General features: G+C 59.4%; 1 protein-coding gene across 2 annotated transcripts in view; it reads right to left on the bottom strand.

Moving 5' to 3' along the window:
* SEPTIN9 (septin 9) overlaps positions 1–15,899 on the bottom strand; it is a 147,242-nt gene extending 131,343 nt beyond the window's left edge. Inside the window, exon 1 of one of the 2 annotated variants that reach the window (XM_055319852.1) lies at positions 15,800–15,899. In XM_055319852.1, the coding sequence (XP_055175827.1) occupies positions 15,800–15,884 (85 nt within the window). In that variant the 5' untranslated portion in view covers positions 15,885–15,899. Of the gene's footprint in view, positions 1–14,710; positions 14,808–15,799 lie in introns of those variants that run through there. The other variant, XM_055319860.1, reaches the window with a different exon arrangement.
* Between the last annotated feature and the right edge of the window lie 6,230 nt (positions 15,900–22,129).

Below are 22,129 nucleotides of genomic sequence, written 5' to 3'. Positions count from 1 at the left end.
GCTGGCGAGTGGTGCTGGCACCCAGTCAGGCACCAGCCACCCCCTGGGACCATGCACGTCTACCCGTATCGTGAACTGAGATTTCCCTGCGCCAGGGTCCCGGACGCAGCCCCCTCTGCTCTGGGGCCGGGCAGAGCCAGGCTGGATGTGGGAGGGTGGAGGAGGAGCTGCTCTCTCCCACACCCCCAGGAGCAAGAACAGAGCCCAGATTAACACAGCCTCGTGCTGCACGTGCTCCGTCCCTGCACACACCCCTGGCGGCAGCGCGTGCTCCCCGCAGAGGCTTAGGGCAGGCAAGTCCCAACTCGAGGAGGTTTGCTGAGGTGCTAAGCCGAGCAAGCCTGAGGCTGCCAGGAAGGGTATCCATGGGAGCTGCGCCCCGGAAAGGGCCTGCCTGGGCCACCAGGCCGCGCTTTGGAGCTGCAGGGACACCCCAAGTTGGCCAACGGAGGCCCTCCCCACAGACAGCAGGAGGAGTGCAGAAGGGGCCCAGGGCTAAGCCAGAAACCTGCCCGCAGCCTCCACCATCTGATCCCCACCCGGAACGCTGGGGTCCCGGGTGCCTCCACAGAGGCTCTTGTGACATTCATTCATTCCCTCATTTGTCCCATAAACCCACTGCTGAACTATGGGCAACGGCGAGTGGACGCAGCCAGCACTGTTCCTGAAGGTTCCAGAGCCCCAGGCAGGGCGGCCTGCAGACCTGGCTTCATGTCCAGCTCCCCGGGGGACACGCACACTCTCCACATCGACAGAACGGGGTGCAGTCCGTCCTTCGGGGTCTGGTAGTGAGATACCTATCACTAAGCTTGGGCCGCTTTCCAGGGCTGGGGAGGACCCCAAGATATGCGATATTGGGGTCCTCCAATATTTGGGGTCCTCCAATATTTGGGGTTCAGATATTGAACACACCCTGAAACAACACCAAGAGGTGCATGTGGCACGGGACTCAAGGGCCCAAAGTAACCAGCAAGGCTTCCAGGAGGCGGGGAGGCCCAAGCTGTCCCTTGCAGGAGGCCGGGGGGATGCTGAGCCACGTCCACTCGCCGAGGCTCTATGACAGTCACCAGCTTGTGTCCTCTCCCCACTCAGCCCCCCAGGCAGGTGCCACCACTGCCATTTCAGGGAAGAGAGGCTGGGAAGTCCCCAGATGCCAAGTTCCCCTGCAGAGCCCCTGCCCTGCCCCAGCCACATCGTGTCAACTTGACTGCATGCCCAGGCGCCCAGATATTTGGCCACACAGTATTTCTGGGAGCGTGAGGGTGCCTGGGTGTTTCTGGACGAGGTTGGCGTGTGAATCGGCGGACTGAGTGCAGCAGGCCGTGCCCCCGGTGCTGTGGGCTTGAGCAAAGGAGGGAGGATGCTCGCGGCCTGGCGGGGACACTGGGCTTCTCCTGCCCGTGGACGGGGACGGCCACCCTCGGGTCCCCTGGTTCTCGGGCCTTCGGACTCGGGCTGCACGACAGCACCGGTATCCCGGGTGTTTGGCTTACAGACGGCAGCCTGCAGCGTCCTACGGCGTCCTGCGGCCTCCGCCACCACAGGAGCCCGTCCCCCGCGGGTCTGCTCCTCCAGCAAACCCTGACATACGGTGACCTCACCCGGCAGACACGCAAGCATCCGTCCAGGTGCCACCTGCCCTGACCGACATTGGCTCCCGACTGAGCCATGGAAACCGTCCGTCCTCGGGCGTCCAACCAGAACGCGGGGTTCCAGGCCGGCCTGCTGGACGCAAGCGGGGACCACGGCCTCGGGCTGCGCCAGTGGGTCCTGCATCGGGCTTCCGTAAGACAGGAGAGGGTGGCCCGAAGTGGCTCCGGTGGGGGCCCGGGGCCTGGGGGGCGTGGAGGGCGTGGGCCCCGCTCCCAGGGCTGCCCAGGCGTGAACGCGGCATCCCCAGCCTCCGCAGGCCTCCCCCCACAACAGCTGTGACCTGAGTGGGAGCGACACTGCGTGTAACCGGCCCTGAGCATCACCCTCAGCCCCAACTCGCACACGCGGGCGACGAGCCACGCAGAGGTCCCGCTGTGGCCCCCGTGGGCCACGGCTGTGCCTCTGAAGCCAGTCAGTCCCCAGTATGGAAACCGTCGGGGGTGAGACACAGGGAAGGAATGGGCCCAGCATTCCTGTGGATTGACTCACTTCCGGCTGCGACATCCCCTGGGCCGGCTGGACGCCCACCCGTGCCCCTGTCCCTGCTTCCGGCGAAGGGAAAAGGGGAGAGGCCCCATTCAGGTCCCCGAGCCCCCACCCCACACCAGGGGCATCTGGTCCCCCAGCCCCTCCTGGGCTCGCTGCCCCCCAAGCCCCGGGGTGGGGCTGCAGCAGCCGCTGCAACCAAAACAGCATCTGTCTCAGATTTCTTGGGTGGAGCTTTTGTTTTATTGATGCTGTTTATTTTTCCGATTTCCCAAAACACGCGGCTGGTGCCAGGCAGCCCCTGGCACGGAGGAGGCGCCGGGCACGCGGGAGGTGGCGGCCGCGGCCCCCGCCCCCGCACAGGCTCCCTCCCGCCCGCTGCCCGGCCTCCCGGGGCCACACCCCGGCCAAGAGCTACTGAAATCCGGCTCCTTGGACGGCGCTCCCGGCCGCGGCGGAGCCCAGCGGAGAGGGAGCCGGAAAGGCCTCCGAGCCATCCAAGGGCTCAGTTGTTCCAGTTGAGAATTGAGTTATTTTTATGTGATTTTAAAATAAAACATATTCCGGGGGAGAGGAGGCGATCTGGAATCTGGCTGGCTGGAGTCATCCCCGACCGAGCCACGTGAGTTCCCCGGGGCCGGCGGGCAGAGGAGCAAGGGTTCAAACCCAGGCTTCGCCAGGTGCTAGCGTGCGCCTCCCCCCACCCCGGGGTGGGGAATGACCTCCCGATCCGGTGTCGGGTACCCCCCCCCCACCGCGTGCAGCACAAGGCCAGAGCGTGGCGGCCGCACCCGTGTGACCGAGATTAGACGAGGTCCCACGCTCCGGGCACTCGGCAGGGCGCCTCGCACGAGGTAAGCGCTCAATGGATTACATAATTATTATCATTAGTAGCATATTAATCATAATCATCATCATTTTCAAATTATTATTATGCTCGTTATTCACCAGCCCCACATCCAGCCTGAACCCAGGGATCTATAAGCAGGAATTAACAAAGCTCGGCTGCCCCTGTGCTCATGCACGGGAACCGAGTGTGAGTTAGCGTGAGATCCAGAGGAAAACGGTCACTCTTGGGGCAGGGAGGGCTCAGCATCTGGACGCTCTCCCCTCCCAGACCCCGGCTACCCCAGAAACTCCGAGGCCAGGGCAAAGGCCATTTCATACAAGGTCACAAACTCCAGAGCAGTGACAAACGCCAGGAAGGCGTGACGTGTCGGGCTCCGAACCCCCGAGACTGAAACACCCTTCAGAGGAGACAAGGAATCTAACTAGACTCTCGAGTTCACGCATTATCGCTAGTTACGGTTTTGATGAGCGCACGGCCACGCACAGCCTCGGAGCCACCGTCTCCGCCCAGGGTCGCGCACAGCCTGGACATCCTGACCTGGGCGGAGGGTGACACCCCCTGAAACACACACACGTGCACCCCGTTCTGCTCCGAGCCAACAATGAATGAGGTCTGGACAGGACCTTCCCTCAATCAAGAAGTCACCGTTTTGGGATCCCTGGGTGGCTCAGCAGTTTGGCGCCTGCCTTTGGCCCAGGGCGTGATCCTGGAGACCCGGGATCGAGTCCCACATCGGGCTCCCTGCATGGAGCCTGCTTCTCCCTCTGCCTGTGTTTCTGCCTCTCTCTCTCTGTGTGTCTATCATGAATAAATAAATAAATTTTAAAAAAAAGTCACCGTTTTGCAGGAGGAGGCACTGTGAAAAGTCGCACCAATGTTTATTTTTAATAAAGAAAAGAAAAGCATCTGGGGCACCCGGGTGGGCTCGGATCATGATCCTGGAATCCCAGGATCAAGTCTTTCGTCGAGCTCCCCGCAGGGAGCCTGCTTCTCCCTCCGTCTGTGTCTCGGCTTCTCTCTGTGTCTCTCATGAATAAATTAATAAAATCTTAAAAAAAAAAAAAGAATCCATTTCAATTTTTTTTCTTCCAACTCCTGAGTTCGAGTCTCTCAGGAAAGAACGGGGAGGTCACAGCGACCTTGGCCCGCAGCCGCCTGCCCCTCGGCCTCTGAGCCCGGGGTGGGGGCCCCGGGACGCACCGTCTTCACCCCTTTCCCCAGGGCCCACAGAAGCTGGGAGAGGCTCCAGCAAAGTCAAAGGTCGCAGGTGGGAGTGAAAAGTCAGATTCTAGGCTTATCCTGAGAGGAACCTGAGATCAGGCGATAAGCGCTCCTCCCTCTCCTCCCAGCCTCCGCCCTTGGTGTGCTGGACAGGCGCGAGGGAGGAGGGGGTGTCCTCCCGGGGACGCCCCAAGCTCTGACTGCATCTTCGGGGGGGTGTTCCATCTCTCTGAGCCTGTGTGGGCACATCTCCGAGATGAAAACATTCATGAGCATTGACTGCACCGGGCGCTGTTCAAGGAGCGGGGAACAAGGGACCAGGAGTGGCCTGGCCTCTGGTGGCAGCGCTCGCAGCCTGGGCGCACAGGCCGGGAAGGTGCCAGCGGCTTCTGCACGCGGGGGCTCTGACCACCCTCACCAGGCAGCAAGGTCACCGAGAGCCAAGTCTGCCCCACGACATCAGTGCTGAGCAAGGTCCCGCAGAGCCCTTGCCCCCAGGGCCTACCAGCTGGCCATCTCTGGGTCCCACCCACATAAACGACATTTGTCATATAAAATACACACTCAGTGAAGTCTGAATTTCTGGCAAACGACAGATCATCTTTAAGCGTAAGCGGATCCCTCGGCTCCTCACCGCCCCTCCAGGCGCTTGTCTGAGCGGCAGGAGGGCTGTGGGCCACAGACGACAGGGTCCCCAGGTCTGCCGACCAGTGTGGGGCTGGGGGGTAGGGGGGACTTGGGAGAAGCCTAGAAGGTGGGAGCACGGGAGACGCGGGGTAGATCCTACCCCCTCAATCCATCCTGGAAGTTTCTCCGGCAACAGGTCTCGTCTCTGCTGAAAGCTGCAGCTCAGGCCTGGCAAGCTCACCTTTATCCCCACTACCTGCAGGTGCCCCTGGACTGGAGACACGACCTCCTCCCTCTGACCCTCTGACCCTCTGACCTGGGGGCGGGGAGCTTCCTGCTGCTTACCTGTAGCTTGTCTCCACAAAGCCAAGGAACCATAAGCTCCAGGGCCCTCGACTAGCACGAGAAGGACCCTAACAACATACCCACATTTTTGCAGAATTTGCACAACAGAAAATATCTTCAATCCGATCAGTTAAAATCACGGTCTACGTGGACTCTGAGGCCCTGCCCATCACACGGCTCCTGTGTAAGGTACCAGGGGAGGCGCCCCTGGCATCTGGGGGCTCCCACCACGGAGAGGCTGGACGGGGAGATGTGTAGTTTGGACTCGGCTGGGTTATATTTACATAGTTTATAGTTATTTCTGCGTTTACTTAGGTGCCGGCTCGCCATCCCGAGGTGCAAGTCCAGCAACACTCCTTCCAATCACTGCTCCAATCTGTCTGCTGTGCAGGATCACCAGGGATAAGACACCAACACGACCCGAGTGCCTGCCGGAAACATGTGGGCAGCGGGGGTGGGGGTGGGGTGGAACATATGGAAGCAGAAGCCAGCCCACGGAAAATCACTCCGACCCCCAGACACAAGTCGGGAGCAGAGAACTTGATTCCCTTCCACGTTGAGTCAAAGCAAAAAGTATCCCCAGCCGGAAATATACAATTCTAGATGCCCCATACTTTCCTTTTATTTATTTATTCATGAGAGACAGAGAGAGAGAGAGAGGCAGAGACACAGGCAGAGGGAGAAGCAGGCTCCATGCAGGGAGCCCGATGCGGGACTCGATCCCAGGACTCCAGGATCACGCCCTGGGCCAAAGGTGGCGCTAAACCACTGAGCCACCCAGGCTGCCCTCTTTCCTATTTCTTTCTTAAAAATCGAAATTGCCTTAATAGAATTTATCAGAATTCTTGCGTTCGTAGGGCAAAAATTGTGGCAGTACTACAAACTCTGGGCGAAGTCACTTTTTTTTTTTAAAGGGCAGCAAGTATTCTTTTATTTTTTTTATTTTTATTTTTTTGCAAGTATTCTTTTAAAGTTTTTTTTTTCCTTTTTTATCTTAGAGAGTGCACATGCACACAAGCTGGGGTTTTGGGGGAGGGCGTGGGGAGAGAGGGACAAGCTCCGAATAGCTTGATCCCACTACCCCAAGATTAAGACCTGAGCTGAAACCAAGAGTCTGATGCTCAACTGACTGAGCCGCCCAGGCGCCCCTAAAGTCACACTTTTTAGTGAATCTCAATTAACCAAAAGTAAAAAAAGAAAAAAAAAAAAACATTGATTAACCATAAGATGAAAGAACTTTCTAGTCTCTCATGAGAAAATGATGTTACCAAGTCATCATGAAAAGAAGCAATCAGAGTACGTGGCCAAGCCATTGCTTTTGGGGAAAAGACAAGTAGTTGATTGATAAGAGTATTGTTATTTTTCTGGGGCTTATGGTACTTGCTAGCTGATTAAAATTTATAATTTGGGGGCACCTGGCTGGCTCAGTCGGTGGAGCGTGTGACTCTTGATCTCAAGATTATGAGTTCGTGCCCCACGTTGGAGGTAGAGATTGCTTCAAAAATAAAATCTTGAAAATAAATAAATAAATAAATAAATAAATAAATAAATATAAAATCTTGGGGCACTTGGGTGGCTCAGTGGTTGAGCGTCTGCCTTTGGCTCAGAGCATGATCCAGGGGTCCTGGGATCAAATCCCACATCGGGCTCCCCACAGGAAGTCTGCTTCTCCCTCTGCCTGTGTCTCTGCCTCTCTCTGTCTCTCATGAGTAAATAAATAAAATCGTTTAAAAAAATACGATAAAATTTACAATTTGGTGTTCTTTCTTCCCTCATTCTAAACAGGGAATCATGTCATAGAGACCTCATGCAAGCTGGATCTGCCCCCAGCTGCTTCTTTCCATCATCCCCTGAACAAAATGCCTACATTGAAGCCCTTCTGTTCCAAGTCCTCGAGTGATTTCTGTGTCCTGGTCTGACACCCAAATACAAGCCATGAACAAACTGTACCCGTAAGAAAGATGAGCAGATGAACAAAGGACCCAGGGACCCTAGGGGAAATTGAGGATAAGCCATCAGAAACTGCTGACTGCAGCCAAAAAGAGCTGTAGGAAGGCGTCCCCAGATTATGGGAAGGTGCATCGGTCTTCTTGGGGTCCCACTTTACTATCCCCCCGAGTCACCAAAGAGGTAGACGTGCTTCGCTCGAGCTTGGGATGCTGGGGAGAGCATGACAGGAGGGCATGCCCCAGAGAAAGGTGAGGTCAGGGGTGCAAGGGCCTTGGGAAGCCTGGCTAGGCAGGCGGCTGTGCAGGCAGCGCTGTCGACTGGTCTGTGGGGCCAGGCGTCCAGTAGAAGTCGCTGCACAGGTAACGAGGCAGCATAAGGAATGGTCGCCAGGAGAGGCGATCGGTCACCGGGGGTGGCCAGGGCATTTAGGCTGGCTCAAAGAAGCCAAAGGACACCTCCTAGGGTACAGGTGCATCCATCCGTAGGGGCCAAAGAAGGGAAGCAGGGCCCCAGGGTGGCCGCCCTGGCATCGCACATCAGCCAGAGACAGGAATCAAGCCCTGGAGGCAAGTGGACTAATCTTTTATTGATTTCTAATTTAAAAAAATTTTTTTATCCTCACATGGCAGGTAGGGGGAGCACTGCAGTCTCCTCCTCTTTTAGGGACACCAACCCCACCATGAGGGCCGCACCCTCAAGACTGTCTCAACGGAAATCGCCTCCCAAAGGCCCGGCTTCCAAATGCCATCCCACGGGGGCCTGGGGCTGACCTTCTAGACAAGTCAATCCTCGACGTGGGTTGATAAGCAGAGCGAACGGCATTTGCTGTTCATCGGGCCTCCTTACAAAACGCTGCAGTCAGAACACTTGTCTGGCTTTGGATGCAATCCCAGGAATGATGGAAAAAAGGAGTCATCGTGCGCAATGTTTTATTAAGCTAATTACCTGGAGAAATGTTCAGTATCCAACCAGCCCGTGTCCCCCAGCTAGGAGCGCGGCTACTGTGACAAGGTCGGCTTGGCACAGAAGCCTCAATTCGCGCCTCGGGGCCCCCACCATCCCAGGGGAGGGGCAGGGTCAGCGGCTAGTAAGAGGAGGGGTCAGCAAACCAGGGACGTCCGCTCTGGGGAGCCATCAAGTCAGAATCCTGCAATCCATGCATGAGATCCCATCTCAGGTGGAAAGGACAGAATTAGAGTGGTTTCCCTAGGGAACACGTACCTCTGGGAAAATATGTTTTACACCTTTGAGAATCAAATCAAACGCTACGCCTGTGCCTGTGGCGGAGGGGGCTCAACCAGCAGTGTTACCACCGACGGGACGGGACGATTTGTTCTTTCAATTTCCTATTCTCGTTGGTGATGAGTAATGAGCAAAGTGAACAACCGAGAGGGGGATAAATTTTAAAAAGACCAAAGAGAAAGACGAGATGCACAGTGTGTATTTTACAAAAAGCTTTTCTTTAAGAAAACAAACCCCCCAAAATGTATGCAAAGGTCTGGCTGCTGAAGCGCCAGCCCCCCCGGGCTGCCAGGAAGGCGCTGCCATCCAGAATGACTCGCCCGTGCGGCGGAGGGTCCACCTCGGCCAGACGCCCGCCCCCTCCCCCTCTCCGGCCTCACAGCGCCCCCGCTGTGAGCACCACCGCCTGTGTCCCCTGCAGCGTCTACACTGGCTCACCTCTGTACAACAGTCCAACACCTGCCCCTCGACACCCACAGGTTTGAACCTGTGGCTACAGAACCCAAGTCACGGTTCTATTATGGCGTTTTGCAAACTAACCCCCAAATCCCTCCGGGTTGATTAGCCAGGTCCTTAACAGGTTAGAAGACAACAGGGGTTGGATTTAACCCACTTCCAAGTGGCTTGGGTTACAGGAGCATTATTCTCCCACCGGGATCTGATCCTGGGTGGAAACAGGAGGCCCGGTCCATGGGAATTCTGTGAAAGCCCCAGGATGCGGGTCAGGTAGGGGTGCAGGCCAAGCCCCAGGCAGCCTGCCAGCCTGCCCCTGCCCGGCCCCTCCCGGTAACCACACTCCCCAGGAGCCGTCTCCAGCCCAGGCACACAGCTGCTGCCCTGACACGCCTGGCGCAGCCGGGACGAGGGGCCCTGGCACAGCTTGCGGGGACTTCCATGGGACCAGCACCCCGTTCCCAGGCCCAGCCACAGCCTCGGTGGCACTGCCCGCCCCTTAAGCCACCCATGGGGATGACCACAGCCTGTCCGGCAGCCAGAGAGAGGACAGTGGACAAGCCCCCGCCCCATCCTCCTATCTCGGCCCCACTCTGAAGCCCCAGGCCAGCAGAAGACACGACTCTCCAGGGGCGTCCGCCAGCAGGACAGAGGCCCTCCTCTCCCCACCCGGCACTTTGAGGGGCCCACACATGGGGGCTGGGGCCTGCAGCCCGCATCGCTTGGAGGAGGACCAGAGGACCGGCGACGTGCGCTCCTGCCGCATCAGACAGGGAGCTGGGGCTCGAGGGCCACCCTGCGACCCGGATCGTCTTCCTCTCCCTGCCGCTGCCCCTTTTCCTGTCCTGGAGGCTCGCAGGCTGCCAGCAGTCACGCTTCAGAGAACCAGGTCAGATTAGGCCGGGAACAAAGCGCAGTTGTCGCAGAGCTTCCAAAAGGCCACTGACAGCAAGACACCCGGGAGCCGCCACCCCCTCCGCCGGCCGCAGCTCAATGCCCCCCTTCACGCAGCCTGCAATGGACCTGGGCCCGGGCGGGGACACGGAGATAAGGCAGAGAGAAACCGGGCCACGCGGAGTGCCACACTCAACCTTGGAGACCCAAGGGCAGGCCACCTTTCCGCGGAGCCACCAGCATGCAGGAAGGACGCTCAGAGCCTGGCATCAGCAGTGCCCGCAGACGCTCTGGGGATGAGCGGCTGAACCCACAGGGACAGTCAAAACTGGCCAGGAATCTGGGGAGACAGGCACCCCGCTGCTCAGCCCACGTCCCTCTGGGAGACCCGGGCCCTCAGCACAGTGGGCGCTGCGGCCCATGGGCTCTGTGCAGGTCCCCAGGGGGCCCCACTGCCGCCCGCACCCCCGGATCCCCCCAAGTCCCCAGGCCACGATAATAGCCCCAACAGAGAGAGCCAGGAGCCCAGCAGCCACTTCCCTCCCCACACAGAGGCTCGGGCCCTGGGGCCTGAGGCCTCCCTCCCCCAAGGCCACCAGCTGGATCCGCCCAGGAACTCGCCCCTGGCTGGGCCCTGCCCCGCCGCCGTGTGCTGAACCTTCCTTATCCAGCACATCTTAGGCAAACTGCACGGCCCACGCAACGCTGCGCAGGGACAAACAGAGTGCAGAAATGAGGTCCCACCCCCACGTCCCAGCCGCGTGGGGCGGCCTGGGATGGGCAGGAGAGTCTCAGGGCTGCCCAAGGCGTTGAGGGGTGGGGCATGGGGAGCCCCTTCTCCCTGCTAGTGGGGCCGCAGGGTCCTCAGGTGAGATGCCCTCTGCTGACACCCTTCTGGGAGCTCTGAGCACACAGCCCGCCCTCACGTCCACCTAGGTCATGGGCTCTAGGCCTCTGCTCTGGAGGGGCAATCTCATGCCCCCTCTGCACCTGTCCTGCCTCCAACTGGTTACTTGGAGGGGCAGCAGATTTCTGGGAAAAAGGTGGGCGGCCTCAAACTCAGGTGTGTCTTGCAGGACTCTCAGAAACCCTCGGGGCTGGCTGGGGAGATGCCGCCAGCAGGTGACTCTGAGCAGCCACACAGTCACATAGAAGCACGAGCAGGCCCAGGCCTGAGCCTGCCTCCCCACTCCTGCAACAGGCCAGCCAGGGGGATGGCCCCGGGTCTCAGGCTCAGCCTGCCTGCTGGTGACTAGGGGGCTTTGGGGGTCCATGAGTCCCAGGGTCCTGGGCACAAGTCCACAGGGCTAGACTCGGTGCACGAGGTAGCTCTGTCTCTCTGCCCAAGTCCTGAGCTGAGCCAGAGCACATTGGCTTGGACGGGGGACGGGGTGGGGGGGGGGTGTACAGAGAAGAAGAAGAGCCCTGCCTCAGCCCCCTGGCCATGCTTACCCTGCAAGTGGGGAACCCGGGGTTAGCACACTGGGGAAGTGTTCTTGGAGGTTCCTCTCTCTTCCCATAAGTCAGCTCCCAGGGCACTGGGTGAGAGGAAGGCCACACTTTCCCGGGGTCAGCCATGGACATAATCTCTGTGAGGCCACTCCTCTGGGGTCCAGCCTCCGACCCAGGCCTCTAGAGAGGTCACCTGGGTGCAGAGCTTTTTAACCCCTGGTAGGCCAGGGGCACCCTTTGCCAATGTCCTGATAGCCACAGAGAATCTCAGAATAGCTCCCAAGTGCACACACAGACCAATCCCCACCCCCCTTGCTCCCGATTTCTGTGGTTTGGGGGCCTCAGGTAAGGCCCCACGGGAGGATTCCCAGTGAGGATTGCCAGGGGAGCCAGGTCCATGTGACCTCATTCCAAACTCAGAAAACCAGAAAACCAGAGGGGGTTCAGATCTCAGCCGGCTCCGGCGCCGAGGGGCAGAGGGAGAAGCGTGGGCCTCGCTCCGGGCCTCCAAAGCAGCAGAGCTGCAGGGAGGACCAGGAAGCCTCCAGGCTTCTCGGGAAAGTCAGGGACATTCGGCCTTCCTACTGCCCATAAGAATGATGAAGATGGTAGCAGCCACCGGCCTTTCTAGGCCTTTTTGTGCACGAGATCATGCAATCATCACAACAAATCAGCATCAACCCTGTTTAACAAATGAAGCGAGATCGAGTCGCGGAGGCGCCAGACTTGGGTTTAATTCCAGGAGCCCGGCACTTAGCCCCTGGGCCTCCCTGCTGCCCCGGAGCCGGAGCGGAGCCGGAGCCGGAGCCGGAGCCAGAGCCAGAGCCGGAGCCGGAGCCGGAGCCGGAGCCGGAGCCGGAGCCGGAGCCGGAGCCGGAGCCGGAGCCGGAGCCGGAGCCGGAGCCGCCGGTGAGGTGCATCGGGGAAAGCCAAGAGCCACACTGGAGCTGCCGCCCTGCAGCCCCCATCTGGGCCTTTGCTTTGCTCCCCACTCAGAAAGCCTTTTTTTTCATCCTCCACCCACCCCCCACCTCTCATTTCCCAAGGCCCAGTTCAATTTTGCCTCCTACTCATCTCGCCTGGGGTCCCTCCTTCCAGAGCATTCGGTAGCATTTGCAGCCTATGGTTCAGGTCGGGAGGGTGTCATCAAGCTAGTGTCTCGTCTGCTTCTTGCCTCCCCAGGGAGAATGCAGCAGCGAGGACCCCCCATCTTTTAATCATCTTTGTACCCACGAGGCCCCGGTAGTACGTGCCCAACGCAGTGTGCGCTCAGCAAACGCAAACGGACTTAAGACACTTGGGATCTGCCCCAAAGCATAGCTTAAAAATCTCCCCCTTTTCAGAGACTCATGAGTGCTCCAAACCAGCTCTGCAGAGGACACCATTACCATCATTCGATTTATTTCCAAACCCATAAATAGGTTCAGAAGCAATGATCCCACTCAATCTAGGCAGAGAATAAAAGCCCTCCAAGGATTTTCAACCCTGGGGGATTTTTCACACAAATTTTCCTTAATTTCGTGGCATTGACGCTACGCAGGGGTCAGTCTGACTTCCACAAAGCATCCCTACAGAATTGGGGGTAGGGGGTGAGGCGAACTGCAGCATGCCCAGTGGAGGCCGGGGGCCAGCCGCCCCTGGGCCAGGCCCCTCCAGCCCGATCCCACACAACTCTAAGAGTGACCCAACCCGCCCTGGACCACTGCCAGCCAGGGAACAAACTGGAAGTGGTCCAAGCTTCTCCCGCTCCCATCCTCCAGGGCCCCACCCCGTTAGGTAAACACAGGAGCCACGGAGGCTGCCTTTACAAGAGCTGGTTCCTACTCACCCCATAAACTCTACTTCCACTTATTACACAAAGCCTCATCCTTCTTTTTTAAATTTACCTGGGGCGGGGAGAGGGAGAGAAGGCGTGGAAGAGAGGAGACCCTCTGGCACCCATGTGGGATGGTCTCAAAGTCTCCCAGGAAGAGGCCAAGGACCTATGACCTAGCAGGACCCGTATCATCCCTACTGTCCAGACCCACCAGCAGGATGTGACGTGCAAGGAGCCTAGGGCAAGAGCGGGGCTAGTGATCCCGGGGAGGGAGCCGCACACGGCAATGCCCACAATCATCTCAAGTATTTGGAGCATGCTGGGGAGGAAGGGAGGCCACGTGCCAAACCCCAGCATGTGCCACCTGGAAGCCCCCTCCTCCTCCACCATCACATCAACGCGCCCACGCTTCCAAGATAGAGCGGAGAGCGCTCGGGGGGTGTCTGAAGGGCCGCGCTGTCTGCAACAAGGGGGTAAGAGCTGGCATTCTAAGCTCCTGACCCAGGAGGGCATTTTGAAGGAAATTCTGAGTAACCCTCTTTGAGACAAGTTATTCTTTATTACTCATTTCAGTTCCTGAATGTGGAAAGCGGGAGGCTGAGAAATGGCCCAAAGACAGGGGGGGTGGCGGGAATGGCCTCTTCAGCTCCGACTAAGTCCCATGATGTTGTCCTCTTATCAGCAAAAATCAGTTCATGAGTCCTTGGCAGAAAACTTCATGTCCAAATAGATTAAGGGAAAGAGCACAGTTTGCAAGGTGAGCAAAAGAGGAGAAGCCAGTTATTATTTGAGAACTGAGGAGGACCCTGGATCCTGCCTGGAGCCTTGGGGGGTGGGGGTGGGGGTAAGAAAAAGAAAAGGAAAAAGAAAAAAAAAAAAAAGAAAGAAAGGACAGAGGTCTGGATGACCCTTGCTTGCCCTTCCATGCGTGTGGCTTGTTTGCCCATCTGCGAAGTGGGACCTCAGAGCAACCCGAACCAGGGAGGCCTCCCCCACCTGCGTGAGGGCACACCTGCCGCGGAGTCAGGATGCCAGCACACGGGGCGGGGGCTCTGAGACCCGCGGGGTGAACCCGTGGTACCAAGCCCGGGCCTCGCTGGAAGGTCCCATTTGCTCCACGGGGTAGAGGGTAACTAACAGTTCATCCGGAGAGGATGCTGCGCCCCGACCACCAGCCCGAGGCTGACCCCAGGGCGCCCCCCGCCCCCGCCAACACGGACGCGCGCGCACCGCGGACGGCGGCACCTGGCGAGGCACCTGGCGAGGCACCTGGCGAGGCACCTGGCGAGTCGGCGCGGGCGCCCGGGTGAGGAGGGCGCGCAGGAAGGGCGGCCCCCCGAGCCCCCCGCGGCCCCTGCAGACACCTGAGCGCCCCTGCCCGGGGCCGGCAGCGGGGCCAGCCGGGCCGGAGCCAGCGGCCTTGGGCGCCAGGACGGCCCCGACCCCGACCCCGACCCCGACCCCGCACGCTGGTCCCCGGCGGGCGCGCGGGCCCCGCGGCCTCGGAGCGAAGGGCAGCGCCATCCGTCGAGGGGCTCACGGCCTGGAGGACCCTGGATCCCGGGGCGGGGCGGGGGCTGCGCACACGGGCCGGGGGACGCACCCGCACGAGCCCGCCCGCCCGCCAGCGCCTCTGCCCAGGGAGGGGGGCTCGTCCCGGGGCCCCGACCCCGGCCCCGGCCCCGGCCCCTCCCCCTCCCCGCTCCGGCCGTGGCGCCCACCTGAGGACGACTTTTTCATGGTGCCGCCGCGGCCGCCGCTCCCAGGAAAGTGTGGCGGCGACGCCGCGGGGCGCGGGCTCCTGGGTCGCTAATCCCGGGCTCCGAGTGCGCGGGGTGGGGCGGGAGGAGGGGCGGCCCCGGCCCCGCCCCGCCCGCGGAGGTGCGCGCCGGCCACGCCCCCGGCCACGCCACGCCCGCGGAGGTGAGCGTCCGGCCCGCCCCGGCACCGCCCCGCCAGTGGAGGTGCGCGTCCGGCCACGCCCCAGGCCACGCCCCCGCCAGTGGAGGTGCACGTCCGGCTGCGCCTATGGCCACGGCCCCCAACCACGCCCCCGCCCGCGGAGGTGCACGTCCGGCCCCGCCCAGGCCCCGCCCCTGCCCCGCCCCCGGTCCCGCCCCCGCCAGTGGAGGTGCGCGTCCGGCCACGCCCCAGGCCACGCCCCCGCCAGTGGAGGAGCACGTCCGGCTGCGCCTATGGCCACGCCCCCCAACCACGCCCCCGCTCGCGGAGGTGCACGTCCGGCCCGCCAGGCCCGCCCCGGTCCCGCCCCCGCCAGTGGAGGTGCGCGTCCGGCCACGCCCCGGTCCGCCCCGCCAGTGGAGGTGCGCGTCCGGCCACGCCCCGGTCCCGCCCCCGCCAGTGGAGGTGCGCGTCCGGCTACGCCCATGGCCACGCCCCCGACCACGCCCCCGCCAGTGGAGGTGCCCGTCCGGCCACGCCCATGGCCACGCCCCCGCCCGCGGAGGTGCGCGCCCGGCCCCAGACCCGCTCCGCGCTGCACCTGCGGGACCCCGCGGCCCCCGCTCTGCATCCCCGCGCGGTGTGTCCTTGGGGAGGGGGCGCCCTCGTAGCCCGCGGCAGCCCCCGCCAGCGTAAAGGGCTGGTCCCGGGTCCAGGAGCGGGGACTGGGGACCCAGGTGACCGCTGGCGGGGGGAGGAGGAGGAGGTGGAAGCGCGTGGAGCGGGCGCGCGCGCTGGTCAGGGGGGTGGGGGGGGGAGGCGGTGGCACAGGGACCAACCCCGGGGGAGGGAGCGCGACGCTGGCTTAGTCGCCCAGGGCAGGGGGGGCCGGGTACCTGTCTCTCTACCTGTCTGGTAGTCAAAGGAGTAGGCTGCATCGACTCCTCTGATGAGCTGGGGGCCTCGGTTTCCGCATCTGTAAAATGGGCGCATTGTAGCGGCTCATTTCTGTTCCAGCTGAGATCCATTTATCCGCTATGTGCCAGGTGCCGTGCGTGGCTCTGAAGAGCAGGCGCAGGGACGGGCGTCTTGCCGGCCCGTGGAACACAGGCGGTGACGACAGCGTGCATCCCCTGGCAAAAGCTGAACAGAGGAATTCTGCTTTTGTATCCTCAAGGAAATTTTCCGAAATAAAACTTTTTTTTTTAATGTACAGAGGAGAAAGTGATGCATTTTGTCCGGAGGGTGATGCCAGAGTTTTATGAAGGTGGTGCCAAAGCAAGGGTTTTTTTTGTTTTGTTTTGTTTTGTTTTGTTTTGTTTTGTTTTCCAAAACAAGGTTTTAAAGAATGAGTAGGAATCTGCCAGGTGGCCAGGGTTTGGGGAGGCGGGCAGTTCCAGGCAGGGGGAAGGGCGCGACGGAGCCGGAGGCGCGTGGAGACACACCGGGCCAGCCCTTCCAGATTTGCCAGCCCAGGCCCCCGGGTGTAGACAGTTGAGGGGGAGGAGATCCAGGCAAATTCTTGGTAAGGGCGCAACCCTGCCTGCTCCTGCCCGCGCCCCAGAACCGCACACAGGAGGAAGTATGCTCAGCTTCACCAGAACACTGTCCCCCTCTCCTTTACTCCCCACCACGCCCAGGAAGCATTTTTATTTCCTGCCAGAGAGCGGGAAGCTCCTACATATCAGGGAGAACTGAAGTACTACATGTGGCTCGGTGGGTGGGTCCTTCCCACCTGCTCCCCTTTTAAAGAAATCTGTGCAGTCAGGTGACCTTCCCCACGGCCAGGTCCCAGGCAAGGGGACCAGAGTGGACACTGGAGTCTGTCTGGGCCCACCTCCGGCTCCTTATCCAGGGAGTGGAGGCTGAGGCCGGGCGGGGGGGGGGGGGGGGAGGGGTGGTGAAGATGGGAGGGGAGCAGCCTCAGGCCTGGGGAGTATAGACGAATTACCGTCCCTAGATTCTGGGATGGCCGCACAGCCCGCACACCCCCGCAGTCGCCACTTGCACTAGCACAACACCCCTCATTGCCACCTGTGCAAATTCCACTCTGGTCAAGCTTTGTTCTGATTCTGGCTCATACGCATGACAGTCCCCCGACACTGAGGCCTGAGGTTCCCAGAGCCCAGATGCCTCTCGGGAGGCTAATCGTTGGCTTTGTTCATTTTATTTAGCTCAAGTCAGAGATGCCCCCGTGCCTGGAGTCAGGGAGGACGGTTGGGTATTCTCTGGTTGGTGGCCCCGCCCTCGGCACCCACCGTTCGTTTCTGCCTGTGGGTCATAATTCACACGTACCTGGGCACCCAGGAACCAGGAATACCTGTGTTGTAGTCATATGGGACAGGGAACATTCCCAGAACTCAGAAGGAAGGAGGAGGGAGGGAGTGAGGGAGGAGGAGGGAGGAGGGTGGGAGGGAGGGAGGAAGGCAGGGCAGCGAGTGTTCCATTCCACTGTATGGCTAAGTGCGTGACTTCCAAGATGCATGAGGGTTAATTGCTCAAGCACAAAAATTGTATTTTCATTCTCTTTATGGATGACTCTCTAAAACATATAACCACCCGCCTTAATAGGATGTACCAACCTTTCTCTTGGCTCAAGATCATCTTAAATGACACCTTTAACGGTGACCGACTCATACACCGCTATGTTGCTTCTTCGTGAAACATCCCCAGGCCACATGCTAGCCAACTTTTAAAGATTCTTCTTCAACACTCGGCTCCCTTGTCACAAGCCACACGACTTCTCTGAGTCTCGGTTTCTGCTCCTATAAATGTGGATCACAGTGTCTTACTTGGCTTGTGAGGCGGATGTACTGATTAGAAAAGCAATGTTACAGGAGCGCCTGGGTGGTGGCCAAGTTGATTAAGGGGCTGACTCTTGATTTCTGCTCACTTTTTTTTTAAGATTTCATTTATTTATCCATGAGAGACACACAGAGAGAGGAGAGAGAGAGGTAGACACAGGCAGAGGGAGAAGCAGGCTCCATGCAGGGAGCCCGACGTGGGACTCGATCCCGGGTCTCCAGGATCAGGCCCTGGGCTGAAGGTGGCGCTAAACCACTGAGCCACCCGATTTCTGCTCACTCTTGAGATCAAGCCCTGTGTTGGGCTCTGCACTGAGCGTGGGAGCTGCTTAAGATTCTCTCTCTCCCTCTCTCTCTGCCCCTCCCCCCATAAAAAAAAGATAAGTATATTAAGTGCCTAACTGTGCTCCTGTCACTAAATCCTAAAAGGTGTGGGACTGGCGGGGAGTGAGCAGAAGAAGCCTGAGTGCCTTGCAGAAGGTCGAGGAGACCCTGAGGGGAGTAGAGAAAGGGCCGTTGACCCCTCGGGGACTGGAAGCCGTCACCAAGTGGTGGCAGAAAGCTTGGCAAAGCTGGTGCCTGCAGTGGCGTGGGAAACAGACTGCAAGCGTGCTCGCGAGCGTGACGACACAGCTAAGGTGTTTTCGAGGCCGAGGGGGATGGCCCTGCTTATAATAAAATGGAAAAAGGAGTGACAGGAGCCAAGAGCAGACTCTCTGAGTTTCAAGTGGAATTGGGAGGAAATGGGAAAAGCCGGAACAGTCTGCAGCCAGCCAAGCTTTCTCCAAGTGACAAAGGGCCTGGAAGGAAGCAGCCCAGGTGCGACTGCAGGATCTCGGGGAAGACCCCAGGGGAAAATCGCAAGGTGCCTCCTCACCCCACAGACCAAGGCACTGTCACAGCCTCTGTCACAGCGCCGGCCTCGGGGCTTCTCCCGCCTCCCGTGGGCACCGGGAGGGCTCATCTCACGGAGCCCGTGCTGCTCGGTGAAGGCGGCCTCTGCCAAGGCCACACGCCAGGATCCAGGCGAGCCGTCCCGGAGGCAGAGCCACGTCCCCGTGAGGCAGAGCCATGGGGACCGTAAGCCGCAGCTGCCAGGGGGAGACAGGACGGAGGGAGGAACAGGGGGGCACGGGGTTCTTGGGGCAGCGAAACCATCGTGTTGGATGCTGTCGGGCCGATCCGATCCGTGTCACTACGCGTTTGTCCAAACCCAGGGAGTGTGCAACAGTAAGAGTGAACCCAGGTGCGAACTACAGACTTGGGTTAATGATCATGTATCGATATCGGCTCATCAGCGGGCGCCTGGGTGGCTCAGTCGGTGAGGCGTCTGCCTGCAGCTCCGGTCATGGTCCCAGGACCCTGAGATCAAGCCCCACGCCCTGCTCAGCGGTGGGGAGTCTGTTTCTCCGACTCCCTCGGCTGCCCCCCTCCGCTTTTGCTCGTTCTCTCTCCCTCTCTCTCAAATAAATAAAAATCTTAAGAAAAAAAAATTGGCTCCTGGGTTGTAACAAATGTACCACTCTAATGCAAGATGTTAGGAAGAGGGGATACTGGGGGGGGGGGGGGGCGGTGCACAGCTCTGTACCTTCTGCTCCACTTTTCTGTAATCCTAAAACTACTCTTTAAACACAAAGCCTATTAGTTTTCTTTTAAGATTTTATTTTTTTGACAGAGAAGAGAGACAGAACAGGAGCGGGGGAGGGGTGGAGGGAAAGGGAGAGGAAGTCTGTCTGCTGAGTGGGGAGCCTCATATGGGGCTCGACCCCCCTGGGACCCCTGGGATCGTGACTGGAGCTGAAGGCAGACACTTAACCGACCGAGTCACCCAGGCACCCCAGTCTATTCATGTTTTCTAAAAGTTTTGTGGGTGGGGTTTTTTTTGCAAGGAGTGGATTTTAAATTAATACATAGGCAGCCCCTGAGCTTTTAAAGGAATTAGGTTTGGACTAACTGGGATCAAGAGGAGGCAAAATGAAAAAGAGGCTTTTGGACTCTCAGCCTTTTAGAGGAAGAGGTGGGCTGAGAAAGCTATTCAGTTGCAAACTGTTTTCTTATGAAAGAGGAAGCATGACTCAGAGAACAGCCGCAGGCAGGACAGAGGACGTGAGGAGCACCCCCCTCCCCCAGACCCATCTGCAGCAGGTGGCCTCAAGGACTAGAGGAGATCCTGCACCTGGAGTCTGGGCCCAAAGCATGCGGACCAGACACGTTCAGGGGCTTGGGGGCGGGTGAGTGTGTTTTGCACGCCGGAGGCCTGTGAGTTGCTTCGGCCCAAGGACAGGCTGTGTCAGAGCGTATTTTCCAAAAAACGACCGCGGCGCCCTGTGCATCCCCTTCCACAGGGTGACCTTGGTGTTCCTCCCTGTGTCCTCCTCCCACTTTGAATGTGGGAGGGCTTGCGGTTTAACTGTAACCCTTAAACTTGAGTCGCTCCAGAGTTCTGCGCTGTGAGGACGCCGAGGCACACGGGAGCGTATCGGCTACCTGTCTACTGCCGCATAACAAATGGTCACAAACTTAGTGGCTTGAAATGATACGTGTACAACATCTCGCAGCTTCTGTGGGTCAGGAACACATGCGTGGCTTGGCCTGGGCTCTGGGCCGCAGAGGGGCTCACAGATGGCGCTCGAGGGACTGGCTGGGGCAGGTCTCATCTGAAGGCTCAACGAGGGAAGGGTCCACATCCAGGTCCGAGTGGCTGTGGGCTGAACCAGCTCCTGGGAGCCTCTTAGACTGAAGGCCTTATTTTTGCGCTGGCCAGAACCGAGCTCCTTGATGGGGGGCGGGGGGGACTCCCGACACAGCAACTCGCCTGCCACAGGAGGACAGTCTGCTGGGAAGCTGGCATCCGTGATCGCGTGATCTGATCGGACGTGGCCACCCTGAGTTCTGGGAGGGAGACGTCTTTGGGACCATCTTAGAAGCATCCTGCCCACAGGAGGCCGCAGGCGGAGATCTGGCTGGCAGTCCTGGGCTCTGGGTCTTCCCAGCCTTCACATGGTCCCCGTGCTGCGCCCCCACGTCGTCTGCAGACCTGAGACCTCCCGCTCCAGCCACCGCGCGTGCCAGCTGCCTCCATTTCCCAGCTCTGCTGCTCTGCCCACCGTGTCTTCTCTGTCTTCTGTCAACGTCTTGCTGGTCCCCCCCCCCGGTCGTCCCACCCCGGTTTCCAGGCCTGAGTGGTCAGCCTTGGCTCTGACAAGTCATCCAGGATGATGGATCGCTCCTGCCCTCCGTCCTGGGAGGGGCACAGTCACGCCAGCCATGTGGCTAACTTCGCTTCTTCGGCTCGGCTCAGCACATCTGCTGCTGACTGTTCTCCGACTCACGCTGTCCCTGAGCTCCAACTTGTCAGATGACTGAGGCCTGGCTGCGTGTGCAGAATTTACGGTAAAGGTGTGGCCACTCTGACACCTGCATGTGCAATGTGGGAGTGTACGCTGCTCCCACCTGTCCAGAAAGCACTTTGGCAAAATGTGTCAAAGGCTTAAAACGCTCGTGTGCTTTGTCCTCTTTAATTATGTTGTTTTTTTTCACTGGCTGATTCAACATATATTTCTTGGTTACTCATTATGGCCCCCTTCCCTCTAATGCTTATAGTCGGGTGAGGAAAACAGACATTAACCAAGCCAACATAGAAGAAGGTACGATGAGAGCGTACACTACAAGCGTCACCTCTGGTCTGGGGTCAGGGAGGGCTTCTTGTCGGAGGGGAGACGGGACTGAGGTCAGGAAGATGAGCAAGGAGTAACCAGGAGAAATGAGGGGAAGGAGACCACAGGCAGAGAAGAGCTTTGTGCAAAGGCCCTGTGGTGGAAGGCCTTGTGGTCCCTGCAAGGAACTGGAGGAGGACGCAGGAGGCTTAAACCCAGAGAAGCTGGAGAGATGGTGGAGGAGGCAGGCCTTACAGGCACATTGAAGACTTGGACTTTTGTCCTAAGAATGGGAGGTCATGGAAAGGTTCCAGGAGGGAGGAGTGGGCTGGCATGAGCAGACTGGACTGAAATGGCAGCTCTGGGTGGACTGCAAGTGGCAAGAGGGGGCCAGAGTCCAGCAGGAGCCTAAGTCAGTGCTCTGGGTGGGGATGAGGATGGGTGGCCGGCGGGGGGACAGAGAGACACAGAGAGAGAAATTGCAGAGCCCCGGAGGTAAAGTCACTGGGCCTGGGGATGGGCTGCCTCAGGGATGGCTGGGAGAGAGGACAGAGGACAGAGGACATGCTGGGCTTGGGGCACGTGGTGTGGGGGGCTTCCAAGCATCCAAGGGGAGCCATCAGCTGGGCCGTGGCCTCCATGCTTGAGCGTCAGAGGCGGGCCTTGGCTGTCCATCCCTCCCTCTGGGCAGACAGACCCACCGACAACGGGTGCAGGGCACTAAAGCAAGTGCCCAATGACAACTTTAGAGTTCAAGAAGTACCAGCCCCCTTGTTTG

This window comes from Nyctereutes procyonoides, unplaced genomic scaffold (assembly GCF_905146905.1).
Source record: "Nyctereutes procyonoides isolate TBG_1078 unplaced genomic scaffold, NYPRO_anot_genome, whole genome shotgun sequence".
NCBI classification, from domain to species: Eukaryota; Metazoa; Chordata; class Mammalia; order Carnivora; family Canidae; genus Nyctereutes; species Nyctereutes procyonoides.
Note: the sequence above shows the minus strand (reverse complement) of the source record. Positions and strands in the feature narration are given on the sequence as shown.